Source organism: Equus asinus, chromosome 5 (genome assembly GCF_041296235.1).
Source record: "Equus asinus isolate D_3611 breed Donkey chromosome 5, EquAss-T2T_v2, whole genome shotgun sequence".
NCBI classification, from domain to species: domain Eukaryota; kingdom Metazoa; phylum Chordata; class Mammalia; order Perissodactyla; family Equidae; genus Equus; species Equus asinus.
Genome location: NC_091794.1, coordinates 11,555,075 through 11,571,791, shown reverse-complemented (window position 1 = coordinate 11,571,791; position 16,717 = coordinate 11,555,075). Strand labels below are relative to the sequence as shown.

At 39.4% G+C, this 16,717-nt stretch overlaps 1 protein-coding gene across 1 annotated transcript in view; it reads left to right on the top strand.

Annotated features, from left to right (window-relative positions):
* Window positions 1-16,717, top strand: part of MYH15 (myosin heavy chain 15) — a 124,410-nt gene that overhangs the window by 44,478 nt on the left and 63,215 nt on the right. The window contains exons 14-21 of the mRNA XM_044771643.2: window positions 655-834; window positions 1,886-2,018; window positions 4,683-4,750; window positions 5,589-5,676; window positions 8,612-8,729; window positions 9,620-9,743; window positions 11,301-11,437; window positions 16,047-16,302. Coding sequence (XP_044627578.2) covers window positions 655-834; window positions 1,886-2,018; window positions 4,683-4,750; window positions 5,589-5,676; window positions 8,612-8,729; window positions 9,620-9,743; window positions 11,301-11,437; window positions 16,047-16,302 — 1,104 coding nt within the window. The remainder of the gene's footprint in view (window positions 1-654; window positions 835-1,885; window positions 2,019-4,682; window positions 4,751-5,588; window positions 5,677-8,611; window positions 8,730-9,619; window positions 9,744-11,300; window positions 11,438-16,046; window positions 16,303-16,717) is intronic.

The following is a 16,717-nucleotide window of genomic DNA, read 5'->3' as shown; positions in this document are numbered from 1 at the left end:
TATACTTAAAATAAAATCCAAATGTCTTACCACAGCCTGTAAGGCCTTTGGGATCCAATACTGCTTACCTCTTTGACTTTCTCTCTACCACATGCTCCCTCCAACCAACTTTGCTCTGCCCACACTTGTCTCTGGCAGGACCTCAAACTTGCCCAGTGTGTTCCTGCCCCAGGACCTTTGCACTTCATTTCTCTGCCCAGAATACTTGTACACAGATCTCAGAATTTGCAGTTCTCATTCAGGTCAGAGGGTTTAACATGACTATCCTACTAAAATAGCTCCCACTCAGCCCCCTAGTCACTCTCTATCTCTTTACTTTGCGTGATTTCTTTAGAGCACTTATGTGAAACTAAGTTATTTAATTTTTGTTTACTTGTCTATTGTCTGTCTAGCCCACTAGAATGCAAGCACCCTGAGGACAGGTGCTTTGTATACGTGGCTTAAGCTACATCGCCAGCTCCAACAGTGCCTGGCATGTAGTAGATATTTAATAGGTATTTGTTGATGGACGATTGGCCGGTTGTATGTAGTCAGTATCCCTTCCCCTTGTCAACTGATTAGGTTCCTGGGAAAGAATTTACAATGACCCCCCTACTGAAAATACTGCTTCCTGGTGTTTTTTTTTCATCTGCTATTCATATGTATCTCCAACAGCCAATGGGCATCTTTTCCATCCTTGAAGAGGAATGTATGTTTCCTCAGGCTACAGATGTGACCTTCAGGACCAAACTTTTTGACAACCATTTTGGAAAGTCGGTTCATTTCCAGAAGCCCAAACCTGATAATGAGAAGAAATATGAAGCTCACTTTGAACTTGTCCATTATGCAGGAGTGGTAAGTTACCTCCAGACGCTCAGCCCTGAATTTTCCTGACTCTGTTTCAAATGCACTCAGCCAAAGTCCTTAGATAACACATAAGTAAAGTTTAAAGTAAATGAAGAGATGAATAAAATAAATCTCAGTTCCAAAAAAAAGTTAGTGTAGCCTTTTAGCACCAAGGAAATGAAATGCCCATACTATAATAGTATTTCATGTTCACAGAGGTCAAAAACCTCAAAATAGACTTTGTCACCCCAACTCAAAGTAAGATGGCTTCAGAAAGTCATGGAGACCATCAAAGTCATGCTTTTTTTCTTATTTGTCCTCCCTTTTAACTTAACATTGTGTGAACAAGTGATTTCAATTGATCTTTTTATTGAAGATTTTATTTTTTTATTCTCTCATAAAGAAATAGTCACTGTGAAGTAATGGTCTCCAAACTATGGCCAACAAAGGTTTCTAATGACCCTCACTGCCTCTCTTCATGTCCCCGTGGGATGTGTGTGTGTGTGCCCCTTTTTTCTGCTTTTCTGCTTCTAGTCAGTGATTCTGGATGGAACAGAAAGAGAACTGATAAAGGAAAAATAATACTTCAACCTAAAAATGACCTGCCAATAGTACATAGATATCCTTGTAATTCTCTTCTTTGATATCCTCGAATATTAATTATAATGATATTTATAGTAAAATGCAATTATAATTGCTAATGTTTTTGTGAATGCTCACTGTGTGTTGGAGACAGTTGTTATTTCATCTGTTCTTGCCTATGAGGGGTCCTGATGTGAATTGTTTCTGCTGGAAATACCACCTATTTCTTCCTCTGCTCCCCTACCTCCCCTCCCCTCCCCTCCTCTTCCTTTCTTTCCACAATGTAAATGGTGAAGCCTGAGAATCTCTTTGGGTTGCACAATGGACTTCTGGAGCATTATTCAATACTGTTACATCAAATTGATTTGAAGTTAAAGGACCCATACAATTTGCAATTTGTTTTTTAAGGAAGGCACGATTTGCTGTGTTAATTTATGTACTCTCCTTTTTTGTTACCTGACTGCATGCCTTTCCAAAGGTGCCTTATAACATCAGTGGCTGGCTCCAAAAGAACAGAGACCTTCTTAATGAAACAGTGGTGGCTGTATTTCAGACGTCATCCAACAGACTCCTGGCAAACCTTTTTGAAAATTTTATCAGTGCTGACAGTGGTGAGTCGAGCAAGCTTCCCTAATGTGTCAGCCTCAGGATGGAACTCTAGGCCGCCTCAGTGCTTACAAAAATCCTTGCTTCTTTCCTGCGATACTGGTGTCTGCTCCCTGTGGTCTGACTCATCCCCTCTTATTAGCCTCTCTGTCCTCAGGCTGGTGGTCCTTCAGGAAAGTGGTGCTCTAAGGTAGAGATATTTCAGGGGACCTGCTCTGGCCTGCTTTTATCTTCTACTTGACCCGGCTGCAAAGAGAGAGCAGCCACCCATGCTTTGATAAATGATTTTGGGGAAATAACAAGCCCCTTTATTAGCTCTGTCCCAAATATCTTGGAATTCTCCTTCACAGTGCTTTTGTATTATAGTAACTTGGGGTTATTAAAACTTCATGAGGGCAGGGATTATGTCTGACATGTTCAATTATAGCCTCAAGCATGTAGCAAATGCCTGTTTATCAGGGACTCCACAAATGTTTATTGACCGACTCATAACTAATCTTGTTTAGTAGTTTGTAATTTACAAAGCACTTTTAGGTGCATCATCTTACTCAATCTTTGCCACGACACTTTCAGATACATACAGAGGGAAATATCTCCCTATCTTATAGGAACAAGTACAGAAGAGTTAAGTAGTGTCCCAACTTCACAATCTCCTACATGGCAAAGCCAAACCAAGAAGCAGGACTCTGCTTCCTAGTCTGGTACCTGTTCCTCTCTCACCATCCCAGAAACAAACAAAACAGACAGATGCACAGGCTACATATATTTAGGATGCAATTCAGGCTTCTATACCACAATGCAAAGGATTTGAGGATGCTGAGCCCAAGTTGCTAACATTGGCCTCACCGCTGGACTAATGCTACAGAGGGAAGCTCTCCACGGTTCACAGCAAAAGTCACAGATTGGCAGCCGCTGAGCAGACGTGGCCTCCAGACATGATTGTATTTGGTCCACACAGGTTAAAAAAAATCAGACAACTTTACATATGCATTTGGATTTCCTTTCTCTTTTGAAAAATGGAAATCATGAAAAAATAGAAAATCTGGCCAGGCTGAGTTCAGATACCCTCAAGGCGTTGGGGCAGAGTGTACTAGCTGTTCTTTAAGTGGGTGTATACTCTGACTTCCTAACATTCTCATCCTCCTATTACCTTACACCCAGCTTCAGGGTAACTCCGGGCCCCTGTAGGCTGATCTGGGACTCCTGATTGACATGGTCAGGGAATGGAGAGAGAATTTAGCACTTTCTGACTTCATCAGCACATGATGACATAATCAGGAGTATGCCTGGGTCCTGTCGGCCTGTCTCAAGAGGAGGTGGAGAAATGGAAGCTGCTGTGTTTGGACCCTGGTAATCTCCAGGCAGTGCATTTGCCTGAGTCTAATAGCTTCTAAAGTACCTTTGAGAAGCCATGTAGTGGCCACATAACCTTATGGCTCCCAGGTGGGTAATTCTCTGATCATAAGAGATCAGAGAGTGGTTTAGGCAGAGAACTAGGGAGGAAATTGTCTTCTAACTCTTCAGCGTGTGTGCTGCATTCTTTGGAACTAGAAGAGAATTGTCCAGAATGTCCTTTTTCATAATTCTTTAAGCAGCCCCTGAAAATACTTGCCTCCAAGTTTCTAACTCATCTAAATATTAAATTACCTAAAGAAGAGAGTAATAACCGTGCTCTCTTCTGGGGAATCCAAGAACTTTACACCAGGTTTAATTCATTTGGAAAATTAATGGAAGGTAATAGTGTTCCCTTTTCGTGGGTAGAGAAACTGAAATACAAAGAGGTCAAGTGATTCAGTCAGAGGGCCCAGGGCGTGTCAATAGGACAGTAGTGATTAGCTATATGACGTCTGCCTCCGCACAGTTGCTACTCAGGTGCAGAGAATATTTTGCTAGTTTTCTGTGTTGATAGCCTCCCTACTCTCTCCAGATTGCCCACGGATTTTGTTGTTGTTGTAGATCTTTGTGAGTTAGCACTACACAACTGTTTGTAAAACAATTTGGCTTAGCGTAGAATCTTTTGCTTCAAGAAAATGGAAATACATTGTTTTTTTATAAATTATAAAAGCAATGCATGAGTGTTCCAAAAACACAGACAATTTAGAAAAACTGAGAAACATAAAAATTACCTATAATTTCACATAGAGAGATAACTGCTAATGTTTGGTGTATACTCTTCCCATAATTTTTTGTGTATATAGTCACCTACAATACAAACACACTTAAAAAATATACTCAGGATAATAATTCATAAACTGTTTTGTAACCTTCTTTTGCTCTTAAAATAAATCCTAGAAATCTTTCCATGCTGGTTGAATGGATCTGCGTCATCATTTTAAAAGTTTGCAGTGTTTTGTTGTATGCATACTCTTTTGTAAGTTAACTAACCAATCTCCTATTGATGGACAGTTGTTGATAATTTTATGTTGTGCTTAACTTTTTGTAATGACTTGACAATGCTGCAGTGAGTATCTTTGCACCATTGCCTGATTGTTTCCTTAAGGAAAAGCACTAGAAATAGACTTTTTGTGTTGAGACATAAATATTTTTCAAGCTTTTGGTAGATATTGCCATGTTGCTTCTGGAACTTTGACGAATTTATGCTTTCATCAGCAGGCTATGGTAATGTGACAAAAAAGAGCTTTTTAAATGTCTTTTTCTTCTTTTTTTAGCTCTACAGTTTGGGGAAAAGAAGCGCAAGAAAGGAGCTTCATTCCAAATGGTTGCATCTCTGCATAAAGTAATTTTTAATTGCATCTATTCATATAGTAACTGTTTCACAATCTGCATGTATTATTACTTATTTGAAATTTCACATCTTCCAATACAGATAAAGTATCTGAAGGTAGCCACGTTGGAAAAGTTGAAGTCTATCTTGATATCAATAGGCTTCAGCGGACACTATTGGAACCCCACCTAGGTCCTCTTTATCAGCCCTGCACTCCTCTTCCAGTTGATGAGAATATTGGCTCCTAACAAATCACAGTCGCCAGAATTGCCCTTGGCCAAATGGGGAGCTAAGCTGTCTCCCTCTTTTCCCCTCCAGGCTCTGGCCACTCTCTTGCCTCAAGGGGGGATCAACTGTGGTACAATTGTTGCCTTTGTGCTCAGAGCTCCTGCAAGGATCAGACTAAGCTGAGTCCATACCATTGCTTTTTTTCTTCCTCTGTCCTACCCTGCTTCCCTCCTGCTCCAAATAAATCTCTTGAACCAGAATCCCATCTCAGATTCTGCTTCCAGAGAATCTGACCTAAGGTGAAGATTTCCCATGCAGAAAACTGGAGAAACAATTTCTTTCTTCAAGCCATTTTATTGCCCAATCATGAGTTATTACTATCAAATTACAAACAGATAGATATGATTCACGATAGAACTATGCCTGTTCGATAAATATTACTGTGCCGTAGGAAAGAAATAATGTATGTTTGGTAAGCAGGGAAGAATGTTGAATTCATTATTTTATGTTGGTATGCATCTCGGCTTTAGGATTAAGTTAAACTTGAAGACATTTGTGAGGTGGATTGGTGTTTTTAGTGATTTGCAAAGTGATTTTGCGTTTATTATGGTCTCTATTTTAGGAAAACCTAAATAAATTGATGACTGATCTGAAATCAACAGCCCCTCATTTTGTGAGATGCATAAATCCCAATGTGAACAAAATGCCAGGTAAGAACTAGACTTCTTTATAATCCACACTAGAAAATACATTTGATTTAAGCTATGTTGAATGTCTTTTTAAGAAACATTTACTGGTCCCTCTTATGTAAGTGTAGATTTTCAGATAGAAAAGTGGAAGTAAATTAAAAGTGAGATCTTCAGAACTTCCTCAAGATTGCGTTTGAATTGAGATTCAAAGAGACATATAGAAGGATTTCACGAAAAAGCTCAATTGGGTAACATTAGAATGCTTGATATTACCATTTAAATTCCTCCTTGAATTTCACACTAAAATGTGGATGAGCTTCCATGCCATTGTCTACAAGGGCAGAGTATAATAAAAAGGGATTGAATAATCAATTGAGGGATTAAGGTAGATATTTCAGCACAAAGGAAATTATTTGGTCCAAATGACCTAAATTGACCATAAAGAGAGTTTTTAAATCCATTTCTTTTCGTTGAGAACTCCGTCTAGTCTTCCTTCTCAGTACTGTCATCTTCCCTCTCCCTGCTGGTACCCATCTCTTTAGTTATGTACTTCTGGGCAATGGATGCTTTTTTTTTTTTTTTTTTAATTTTTTTATTGAGGTCATATTGGCTGATAACATTGTATAAATTTCAGGTGTACATTATTATGTTTTAGTTTCTGTATAGACTGCATTGTGTTCACCAATAGCCTAGTTTTTATCCGTCACCATACATTTGTGCCCCTTTATCTCTTTCGCCCTCCTCCCACCCCCTCCTGCTCTGGTAACCACTAATCTGTTCTTATCTATGTTTATCTCCCACAAATGAGTGAAATCATATGGTATTTGTCTTCTTCTGCCGACTTATTTCGTTTAGCATAATACCTCAATGTCCATCCACATTGTTGCAAATGGGACGGTTTTGTCTTTTTTTATTCCATTGTATATATATACCATATCTTTATCCATTCATCCATTGATGGGCACTTGGGTTGCTTCCATGTCTTGGCTATTGTGAATAATGCTGCAGTGAATATAGGGGTGCATAAGTCTCTGAATTGTTCACGTTATGTTCTTTAGATAAGTACCCAGTTCTGGGATAGCTGGATCATATGGTATTCCTATTTTTAATTTTTTGGGAAATCTCCATACTATTTTCCATAGTGGCTGCACCAGTTTGTATTCCCACTAGCAGTGTATGAGGGTTCCCTTTTCTTCTCATCCTCTCCAACACTTGTTGTTTCTTGTCTTATTAATTATAGCCGTTCTGATGGGTATGAGGTGATATCTCATGGTAGTTCTGATTTGCATTTCCCTAATAATTAGTGATGTTTTACATCTTTTCATGTGCCTGTTGGCCATCTGTATATCTTCTTTGGAAAAAAATGTCTGTTCATGTCCTCGGGCAGTGGATACTTTGTAATGAGTAGATGGTGGTAGGGGGATGATAGGATAGGTGGGTTGTGGTGCATTATTTTTTTTTTATGTTTTTAATTGCCAAAACAAAGTTTTTACAGAGATTGCTTTCCTTACATTATGGGTTTGAAGATTCTCAGCCATCTCTTTGGAATTATAGGCTTCTATGGAGCTTGGTTGGAGGCTGTCAGCCTCAAAAGAGTGTAGATGACAAGCACTTATGTCTTCAGAGCACTAATCACCCTTGGAATATGTAGCCAGATGTTGCTGATTCTGATTTCTGAGGTTCTGTAGTATCTTGCATTTTTATTAACCTCCTGTAATTAAGACCCCAATCTTGACAGTCTGTGACCTATTTTGGGAAAGCGTGATGCTCAACAATGATGCTGCGGTTTGAGTTTCTGCAATGCAAACACTTCATGTTCATTCACGCTGTATGTTTTTGCCTCATTGTTTTTTATCAGCTGGGTTTCTGGATGCATCTAGGGACACTGCTTCCATCCAGCAAGGAATCTAATTAGCTGCCTCTATTTTGGAGCAATTTTGTTAACTATTAGAGTTGCCTCCCATCGAGTCAGCTCTGATTTCAGCAGGTTTTTCTTTTTTTTAAGTCACAAGACAAAGTTGTAAGAAAAGCTTCATGATCTAATCAGAACAGGTCTTCATATGTACTTACAGGGAATGAGTGTGCCTGATAGGACTCTGCTTCTGTCCCTTCTTACAAATCATCTGTTTCTGTGGATGGAAGGGATTGGAGTATAGGACTATGGGTATACGGCTTAGAGTTTATTCTGTGACCATGGGTGTAGGTGGAGAATCATTCCTATTTTTCTCATAACAGTATAGTAGGCCCTTGGGAGGAGGAGTGCTGCTTGGCTTCTTGCAGAAGAGTTGCCGAGAGCCAGATCCAGTGGCTCCTTGGATGGTGTCTCAGAGGCTTCTATCAGAGATTGCAGATGCACTGTAGTGGGTCTTCTTTTGATGAAGAAGGAGGTGACAGGAGGATGCTTAAACTATAGAAAAAAACGTAGGCACTCTCAAGATGATAAAGGAGAATGTAGACCAGGACGTGGCCAAGTCCTTCCTAAGGCAAAATAGTGAGCAGAGTTTGGTGGTTGTGCTCATCCTGCCCTTTCTTAGTGTCCCTCCTTGTTGTGACCCTTTCTCCTCCTACTTGAGACGGCAGGTCCCTTTTTTGTTATCATCACACTCTCTAGCTGCTTTTTGGCCGGCAAATGGATGGGACCAGGTGTTTACATTCTAGCAAAAATGTAGTCTTTGCCATCTTCCAGGAATATTTGCTCATGAAATCTTATCTAACTGTGTACTAAAGGATATGTTCCATGTGAAAGGAATTTCAGGTAAATCCTATTAGGAGATTCCTACTTAATAGGATGGGGACTATGAATGCCATCAGGCTAGGAGTGAATGAACCCCTATTCCCTATCATGTGGAGAACACCAAATTCAAATGCTTTCTTTTTAACCCAAGATCCAACAGTTAGGACAAATCTAGGGTAATAATTTTTTAGACACAGACTCAACATGACCCTCTTTCTTCAGGTGTGATGGACCCTTACTTGGTTCTACAGCAGCTGCGCTGTAATGGCGTCTTGGAGGGGATTAGGATCTGTTGTGAAGGTTTTCCAAGCCAAATGCTCTATGCAGATTTTAAACAAAGGTAAACACACATCCCAGGATCCAAGAAGCCTGAGGCCGTCCATTCTGGTTTCCTCTCTTTCTGTGGGTTTAGGCATGCATTGTTTGTTTGGTTGATGTCCTCTAGACCACAGATCGATGTGTTTTGGTAGTGGTGAGATATATGATGACAGAGTTCCATTATTATTTCCCTTTAAATCCAACATCCACGTAGCTGTAATATCCTTAAATCTCTATTAATGGATAATAGACCCACATGTAGAAGAAATATATACAGAAGAAAGATGTGGAGGGTGAATTGAATCTCTGAAATGTTGTACATAGTTAATCATAGCTGCCATCCAAGCCGGCTGTTGCTTTACTAGCAAGCCTGTGAAAGGAAGGAAGCCAGCAGGGTATGTGGCAAGAGGCAGGAGAGGCATCTGTGCTTTCTATTTCCCGAATTCTCAAATCATAAGGTACAGGTCATCAAGCAAATTTGAGCAAAATATGGTAGAGTAGAAAGAGTACCTGTCTTAGAATTAAGAATCTTATTTCTAGTTCTCCACCAACTCACTATTAGGGTAAAGGAATCTTGGGAAAGTCATTCAGTGTCTCTGCTTTTCATACTTGAGCCCTCCTCTTTTCCTCTCTTTCCACTCCCAGTCTCTCCCTCCCTTCCTAATTGAGCAGAGAGAATCAAGCGAGGTTGTCTCTAAAGCACTATGAAAAGTACAAACTTTTACACCAATGTGAGGGGTTGTTGCTTGTATCCTCATTAGTATTGCCAAGAGTTTTCTAACAATTCAACATATCAGTAGGAGAGGTGAAAATCTGTGTCTCTTTTCACCTTACTTGTCCAGATTCCTATTATTTATTTGAATCATATGCCTCTCTGACCACAGAATTTATTCTTTACCTATTTTAAATTAGGTACTGCATTCTAAACCCAAAGGCTTTTCCAAAAAGCAAGTTTGTGAGCAACAGAAAAGCAACTGAAGAATTTCTTAGCTCCTTGCAGATAGACCATACCCAGTACTGCTTTGGAATCACAAAGGTAACTAGAAAACTGGAAAGAATGCATTTGGAGAGGAGTGGGAGGAAAGAGTGTTTATCTTAAAATACCTGTGGAAGTGCAATTATAAGGCATTCTATGGCTCTTGTGACCACAAATAATGCAAATAGAGCTCAGTTGAAAGTGGAAACTTCAGTGCTATTTGAGAGAGAAAATTCAATGCCTCTTAAGCCTCAGTCTTGACTACCTTTACATTTTTATAATTATTCACCAAAGCAAGTTTGTGCCAAGATATAAAATAATAAATCAACCTTAGTGTGCTAGAAAATGTGTATCCATATCAGAGGCAGAAAAAAGGGAATTAATTTGCTGGAGTCAGCTGCCTGCCTGAACGTGACCTCAGTCATCCGCAAGTAATCTTTAGAGAATTAATTCTAGAAGGCTATCTGAGTAATTAAAAACTTTAACGTCTACCCTACTATCCAAAAACTTAATGCAAAGCTATCTTCCTTAAATGTGATTTGCTCAATTCTCCTTCCTCTTCGATGATCTTTGTATGATCCACATACTTTGGGAAACTTCTCACTAATGCGTTTGGTTTTATCTGACAGTCAACATCAGTTGTTCCCAATGACTTCCATACAAGAACCCAATTATCGGCAGGAGGACTGGAGGGCCTAAGGTGAAGAGCTCCCAGAAACAGAACTCCATAGGCCGTGATTATAAGTTGTTACTTGACTCTCTCATTTTGAGTACCTGAGAGTCTGTTCCTGCTGTTGGTTGCTCCTGCTGGTTTTTACTACTGATGCCTTACTTCCTTGTGTTTAGTTATTTTTACTGCGTACTACTTATGTAGGCCAGGACTTGCATGATGGGAGTGAGCCTCCTAAGGCACAAAATGTAAGGAGGTGCTCACTCTTAGACTTATGCAGTGCTGACTTAAACAGCCCTGAAAGTGAGAAATTTGTGCCTGAGACACCTCCCTCACCTCGCCTTGGCCATTACTAATGAATCTTGAAAAAATATTTATGTGAATTCTTTAACGCCTCAGATAAAAGTGCCTTTCTCTAGAGCAACCGTCAGCAAACTATGGCCTAAGGGCCATCTTTATGGTCTATTTTTTATATGGCCCACTAGCTAAAACTGGTTTTACATTTTTAAGGGTTTGTTTAAAAAAGGGGAAAAAAAAAGAAGAACATTCTACCAAGACTGTACGTAACCCACAAAACCTAAAAATATTTACTACCTGGTCCTGTATAGAAAAAGTTTGTGGACCCCTGTCTGGCACTTTGGAGCACTGCCTGCCTGGACCTATCTTAAAACTTAAACCGAGTTCCCTAGGCAACCTAGACATTATTCATAGATAAGGGGGAGAATAGTCTAAGTTCTTAAGGAACCATTGTAGCCACAGGATTCAATAAAATATTTTGCAAACTTTAGATTTATAAAACCAAGCTTTCTAGCATGTACATTTTACATATTAAGTAAAACTTAAAAAGAAATAAAACTATCAGTGAATACATCAGTTGGTCATAGGGTCATTCAACAGACATTTACAGAATACCCGTTCTGAGAACTAAAATCTGACATTTTTTTTAGGTGTTTTTAAAAGCTGGCTCTCTGGACCAACTAGAAGCAATGAAAGATGAAAGACTATCTAAAGTCTTCACATTGTTCCAAGCCAGAGTACGGGGCAAACTGATGCGAATCAAATTGCAGAGAATTCTGGAAGAGAGGTACGATGTTACTTCCCTGCACCCCCACTGCTGAGCACTGGTGGCCTCCATCAACGTGACCCATCTCATTGTCATAACAAGTCGGGTAAAGAGCTACTGCCTCTGCTTAGGCTGGGACTTAAGTTTTTTAAAATCATGAAACACCAAGAAGAGCACAAAGGGCTTTTATTGCCCTATCCAGCCAAATATGAGCATAATTCAGATATTTTTTGCATTGCCTCCAGCCTTCCCTTCGGAAGGATCCTTTAGAGTCTGAGAAGTCTGGATCTCTGAGGGTGAGGTGGCTCATGGTTCATAACAGAAGCAGATCTGGAAGGGTTTGCGTGCATCCCACGGCCGACTTCGTGGGCAAATTTGCTGTGAGAAATGCTTTGTAAATGCTGCGCAAAGTGAGGTGTTCTCACCACTTTACAACCTCCCCGGGTCAGAAACTCTGGCTCCTGGTGACGTGTAACTGTAACTCTCTTACCTCATTTCAGGTGGGTTCACTAGGGACATTTTTTTGCCACATTTGCACACTTAGGTGTAGGTTTTGTCTGCTCTTTAATAGAATCATGGAAAGCAAACTAGAGAAATTTCCAAACCCAGGGATTGTGAACAGGGGCTTCTGCAGCTGTATTTACTTTTTCTGTAGCATAGTTTACTTTTTGGAGAGAGGTCCATGGGTCTTGGTATAACTTGCTTAATTGACAATCTGCTAATTCCTCCTGTTTCACCAAAAAAAGAGAGAACATTACAAGGTGATGTCAAAGATATTAGAGAGACATCTCCTAAGAGTCTTCTCTGACCCTCCAGTGTGTTATGGGAGTTTATGGGAATTTGGGATCAGGGGATGTGGCTTCTAGGACCAGTCACATAAACTTGAATGTCTCTTAATTTCTTTTTCTTTTTCTTTTCTTGCTGAGGAAGATTCTCCCTGAGCGACCATCTGCTGCCAATCTTCCTCTTTTGTATGTGAGCTGCTACCACAGCATGGCCAGTGATAGGCGAGTGGTGTAGGTCCGTGCCCAGGAACTGAACCTGGGTCACTGAAGCAGAGCGTGCTGAACTTAACCACTAGGCTGCTGGCACTGGCCCTCTTAATTTCTTCATAGTTCACTTCCTTCATCTCTAATGTGAGGTCTTTACTATCCATTCTTTCTATATCATAGGACGTTTTTAAAAAACTTATTATGAAATATTTCAAACAAAAAATATTATAATACGCAGTCATGGAGCTATGATCAAACTATAGTAATTCTTAACATTTTTTTCTGTAATTGCTCACAACTTAAAAAAAAATTGACAGATAAATTTGAGGCCCCTTGTATATTTCTCCTTTGATCCTAGTTCTATACGTAGCTCCCCAAATCCTGAATTTGTGTTTATCTTTCCATGTTTCCTTTATCTTTCATATATAAAACATATAAAGGTATGTTTTCCTACCTTTAACATCTTTTTCTGTGGTTGCTCACAACATTTTTTTAAAAATAAGCTAACAGACACAGTTGAAGCCACTGACATATTTCTCCCTTGATCTAAGTCCTATGGAGATATGAAGCTATGCAGATATCCTTAAAAGGTGACATAATTTTGCGTGTTTTTAGTCTTCACATAAACAACATTCTATATGTCTTATCCTAAAATTTATTCTTTACATTCAGTACTATTTTTGAAATTTATTCGGGTTGCTTAATCTAATGCTAGATTATTGAATTTAACTGCTGTGCAGTATTCCATTGTATGAATATACCACGATTTATTTATCCGTTTTCCAGCTCCAGGAAATGTAAGTCATTTACAATGTTTTGCTATTGCAAATAGTTCCACAGTGACACTTCTGTAAATGTCTTCCCCTGCACATATGCAAGAGTTTGTTGAGAGCAGTGTTACTCAAGATGCTGGCCCATGCTCTGAGAGTGTGCGGACAGTAGCTGGCGGAGGCACACACTTTGAGTGGCACCACTCCAGGGGATGAATTATTAGATTTTAGGCTATACCCAACTTCAGCTTTATGAGATATTGCCAAAATGCTTTCCAAATGACTCTTCACCAGAAGTCGATGAAAGTCCCTTGCTCTATATTCTCACCAACTTGTGATATTTCAGACCTCAAAAACTTTTGTCATATTTCTGACTTTGGGAAAAGCTGTCAGTCCTCTTTTAAGATGATATTTTCTGTAATTTTTTTATTGGCGTGATTTGTTGTGTGGAGGGCATTCCTTGCATATGATTTTGTCAATCAGGAAAATGGTTAAATCCTTTTGCTGCATCTATTGAAGTAATCACATGGTTTTTCTCCCTTCATCTATAAATGTGTTGAATTATATTAATAGATTTTTAAAAATTGTGAAACCCACTTTGTTCATGAAATATTATCTTTTTCATACATTGTTGGACTTGGTTGTAGGATTATCATGAGGATTTTTGCATCAATGTTCATGAGTAAGATTGGCTTGTGATTTTCTTTTCCCCTGCTGTGTTATCTGGTTTGGGATCAAGGTTACCTTAACCTCATAAAAGAATTGAGGAATGTTTCCTCCTTTCAGAAAAATGAAACAACTTACTGCGATTATCTAGTCCTTGAATTTTTGGTAAAAATTTGCCTGTAAAATCACCTAGATCTGGTGTTTCTTTTGGAATAGATTTTATAATTTTTTTTTTTTTTTGAGCAAGATTAGCCCTGAGCTAACATACACTGCCAATCCTCCTCTTTTTTTTTCTTTTCCCCTGAGGAAGACTGACCCTGAGCTAACATCCATGCCCATTTTCCTCTACTTTATATGTAGGATGCCTGCCACAGCATGGCTTGCTAAGCAGTGTGTAGGTCTGCACCTGGGATCTGAACAACCAATCCCCAGGGCCACAGAAGCAGAGTGCATGAAATAACTGCTATGCCACTGGGCCAGCCCTAGATTTTATGATTTTGATTCAATTTATTTAATAATAGTAGGCCTACTGAGATTCTTTTCTTCTTTAGTCAGTTTCAATGTTTCTTCCAAAAAATTTTTTACATTTCTTTTAAATTTTCTAATTTGCTAAATTGTGATTTTTCATCTCTACCATATCTACAATTATGTTTCTAAAGTATAATCCTAGATTATTATATTCCTATAGTATTAGTAGTCCTGGTATTGTTTAATAGTGCCTTCTCTCCTTTTTCTTGATCATCCTTGCCAGATGTTACTCCTTTAATAAACCACCTTTTTTGTTTTATTTATTGTTTATTTTCCAATTCATTATTTGCTTATTTTTATTTTTTCCTCCTTTCCACTTGCTTTGGGTTTATTCTTTTCTTAATTCACAACTTTTTTCATTGTGTCTAATGAGTTGCTTAATTCTTCCACCAAGTACTTGACTTCAGTGGCTATACTTTTCAGTTTTAAACATTTTGTTTTGTCCTCTTTCAAATCTGTTTGCCTTCGTATGCTAGTGGCTCATTTCTTTCTTGTTTCTTTGATTCTTTCCTCTATGCCTCATAAATTTTGAACAATTATTTTATGATCTTCACCAGATTGTTCAATTATCTGAAATTCCTGGGAGTTTAATCAAACTTTTATTGTAGGTGCTCACTCCCACTGATGGTTGATTTTTTTTTTTTTTGAGGAAGATTAGCCCTGAGCTAATATCTGCTGCCAATCTTCCTCTTTTTGCTGAGGAAGATTGGCCCTGAGCTAACATCCATGCCCATCTTCCTCTATTTTATGTGTGGGATGCCTGCCACAGCATGGCTTGACAAGCAATGCATAGGTCTACGCCCAGGATCTGAGTCTGTGAACCCCAGACCGCCGAAGCAGAGCATGTAAACTTAACTGCTATACCACCAGGCCAGCCCCCTGTTGATTTTTTTCTATATGTGTTTTGTAATTTTGAATTGCAAACTCATCTCCAGAGGGGCTTTATCTGTGAGAATCTCTTGATTTTAGGGTGTTTTCTTCAGTGCACTTTTTCATCTTCCTCCCCCAGGGGTCAAAAGGGCATTTATTACCAATATAAAAAAATTATCATGCTAATTTCTTGCATATTTCTACACTAATCAGGCAGTATACTTTAAACCTTGAACACTCAGTGGTTCTGGTCCATGGTAAAAGAAAAAAAATAATTCCTGGAGTAGGATATTTTTCTTCACTCTGAGCCCAGACCAAATCAGATGCACTTCTCTTTGACTTCTCTCTGGGCCAGTCGGTGAATTTTTTAATCCTCTTCGCTAAGGGTGAAATTCTTTGAAAGTCTCAGCCTGTCTTTATCCATGTGGATATAAAAATACCAGCTCCTGCAATACCAAGATTGGATTCCTTCTTCCAGGCAGACGGCCAGGCTGCATAGGCATTCACTTACCGCTCAGAGCTCCCTCTTTGTTTCCTACTCTCTTTCAGGTTCAGCTCTCATTTAAAGGATTTTTATGGTGGGAGCATTTTCAGGGCATCTAGTCCACAGCATTGCTAGCCCCAGGACTCACTCCTAGGATTTGTGCCAGAATCAAATGAGAGCCAGGATGTAGAAAGGCTTTGAAGACTAACGAGAATTTATAATGCCTCCTAAAAAGATGTGCTTATTAAGGATCTTAATTTGGGAAGTAACTCTCTTATAGCCTGGGTTAGCTTGCTTTCCTTTTTCCTCTGTTGATCTAGGGACGCACTTCTTTTGATCCAGTGGAACCTCAGAGCTTTCATGGCTGTGAAGAACTGGCCCTGGACGAGGCTCTTCTTCAAGATCAAGCCTCTTGTTAAATCTGTGGGAACAGGAGCAGAGATGGCTGGACTGAAGGAAGAGTGCGTGCAACTGCAAAAAGCCTTGGAGAAATCGGAATGTCAGAGGGCGGACCTGAAGGCGCAGCAAGTGTCCCTCAGCCGGGAAAAGAATGACCTGCTTCTTCAGCTGCAGGCTGTGAGTGGCCACACCATTTTTTCTTCAAATCGAGTTTTTAATTGGATTCCCTTATTTTGCAGGCAGTATTGACTTGAAAAAAATAAAGACACGTGCTTTTCAAATGCTATAGCGTTTCATCAAACACAGACAGTGGAAACACTTGGAGACACCCTGTTTCATAGTGAAGTGATTTCATTGGCAGAATGTCTTTGAAAAAGGAAGAATTATTAGATGAGTTTTAACTACATAAAAGCACCACAATCTATCCTAGGAGCCTGGAAGCTCTGAGTTTTATTTTGAATTCTGTATGCAGCCCATGACTCATTAGTGGATCAAAAGACAAGGTTTAGGTTCTGAGAAAAGCTTTCGTAGATCTTCAGGATTGTTGCAGTTTGCCCCTGGCTGGTTTTCCCGGTTTTGGTCTCCCTACTTC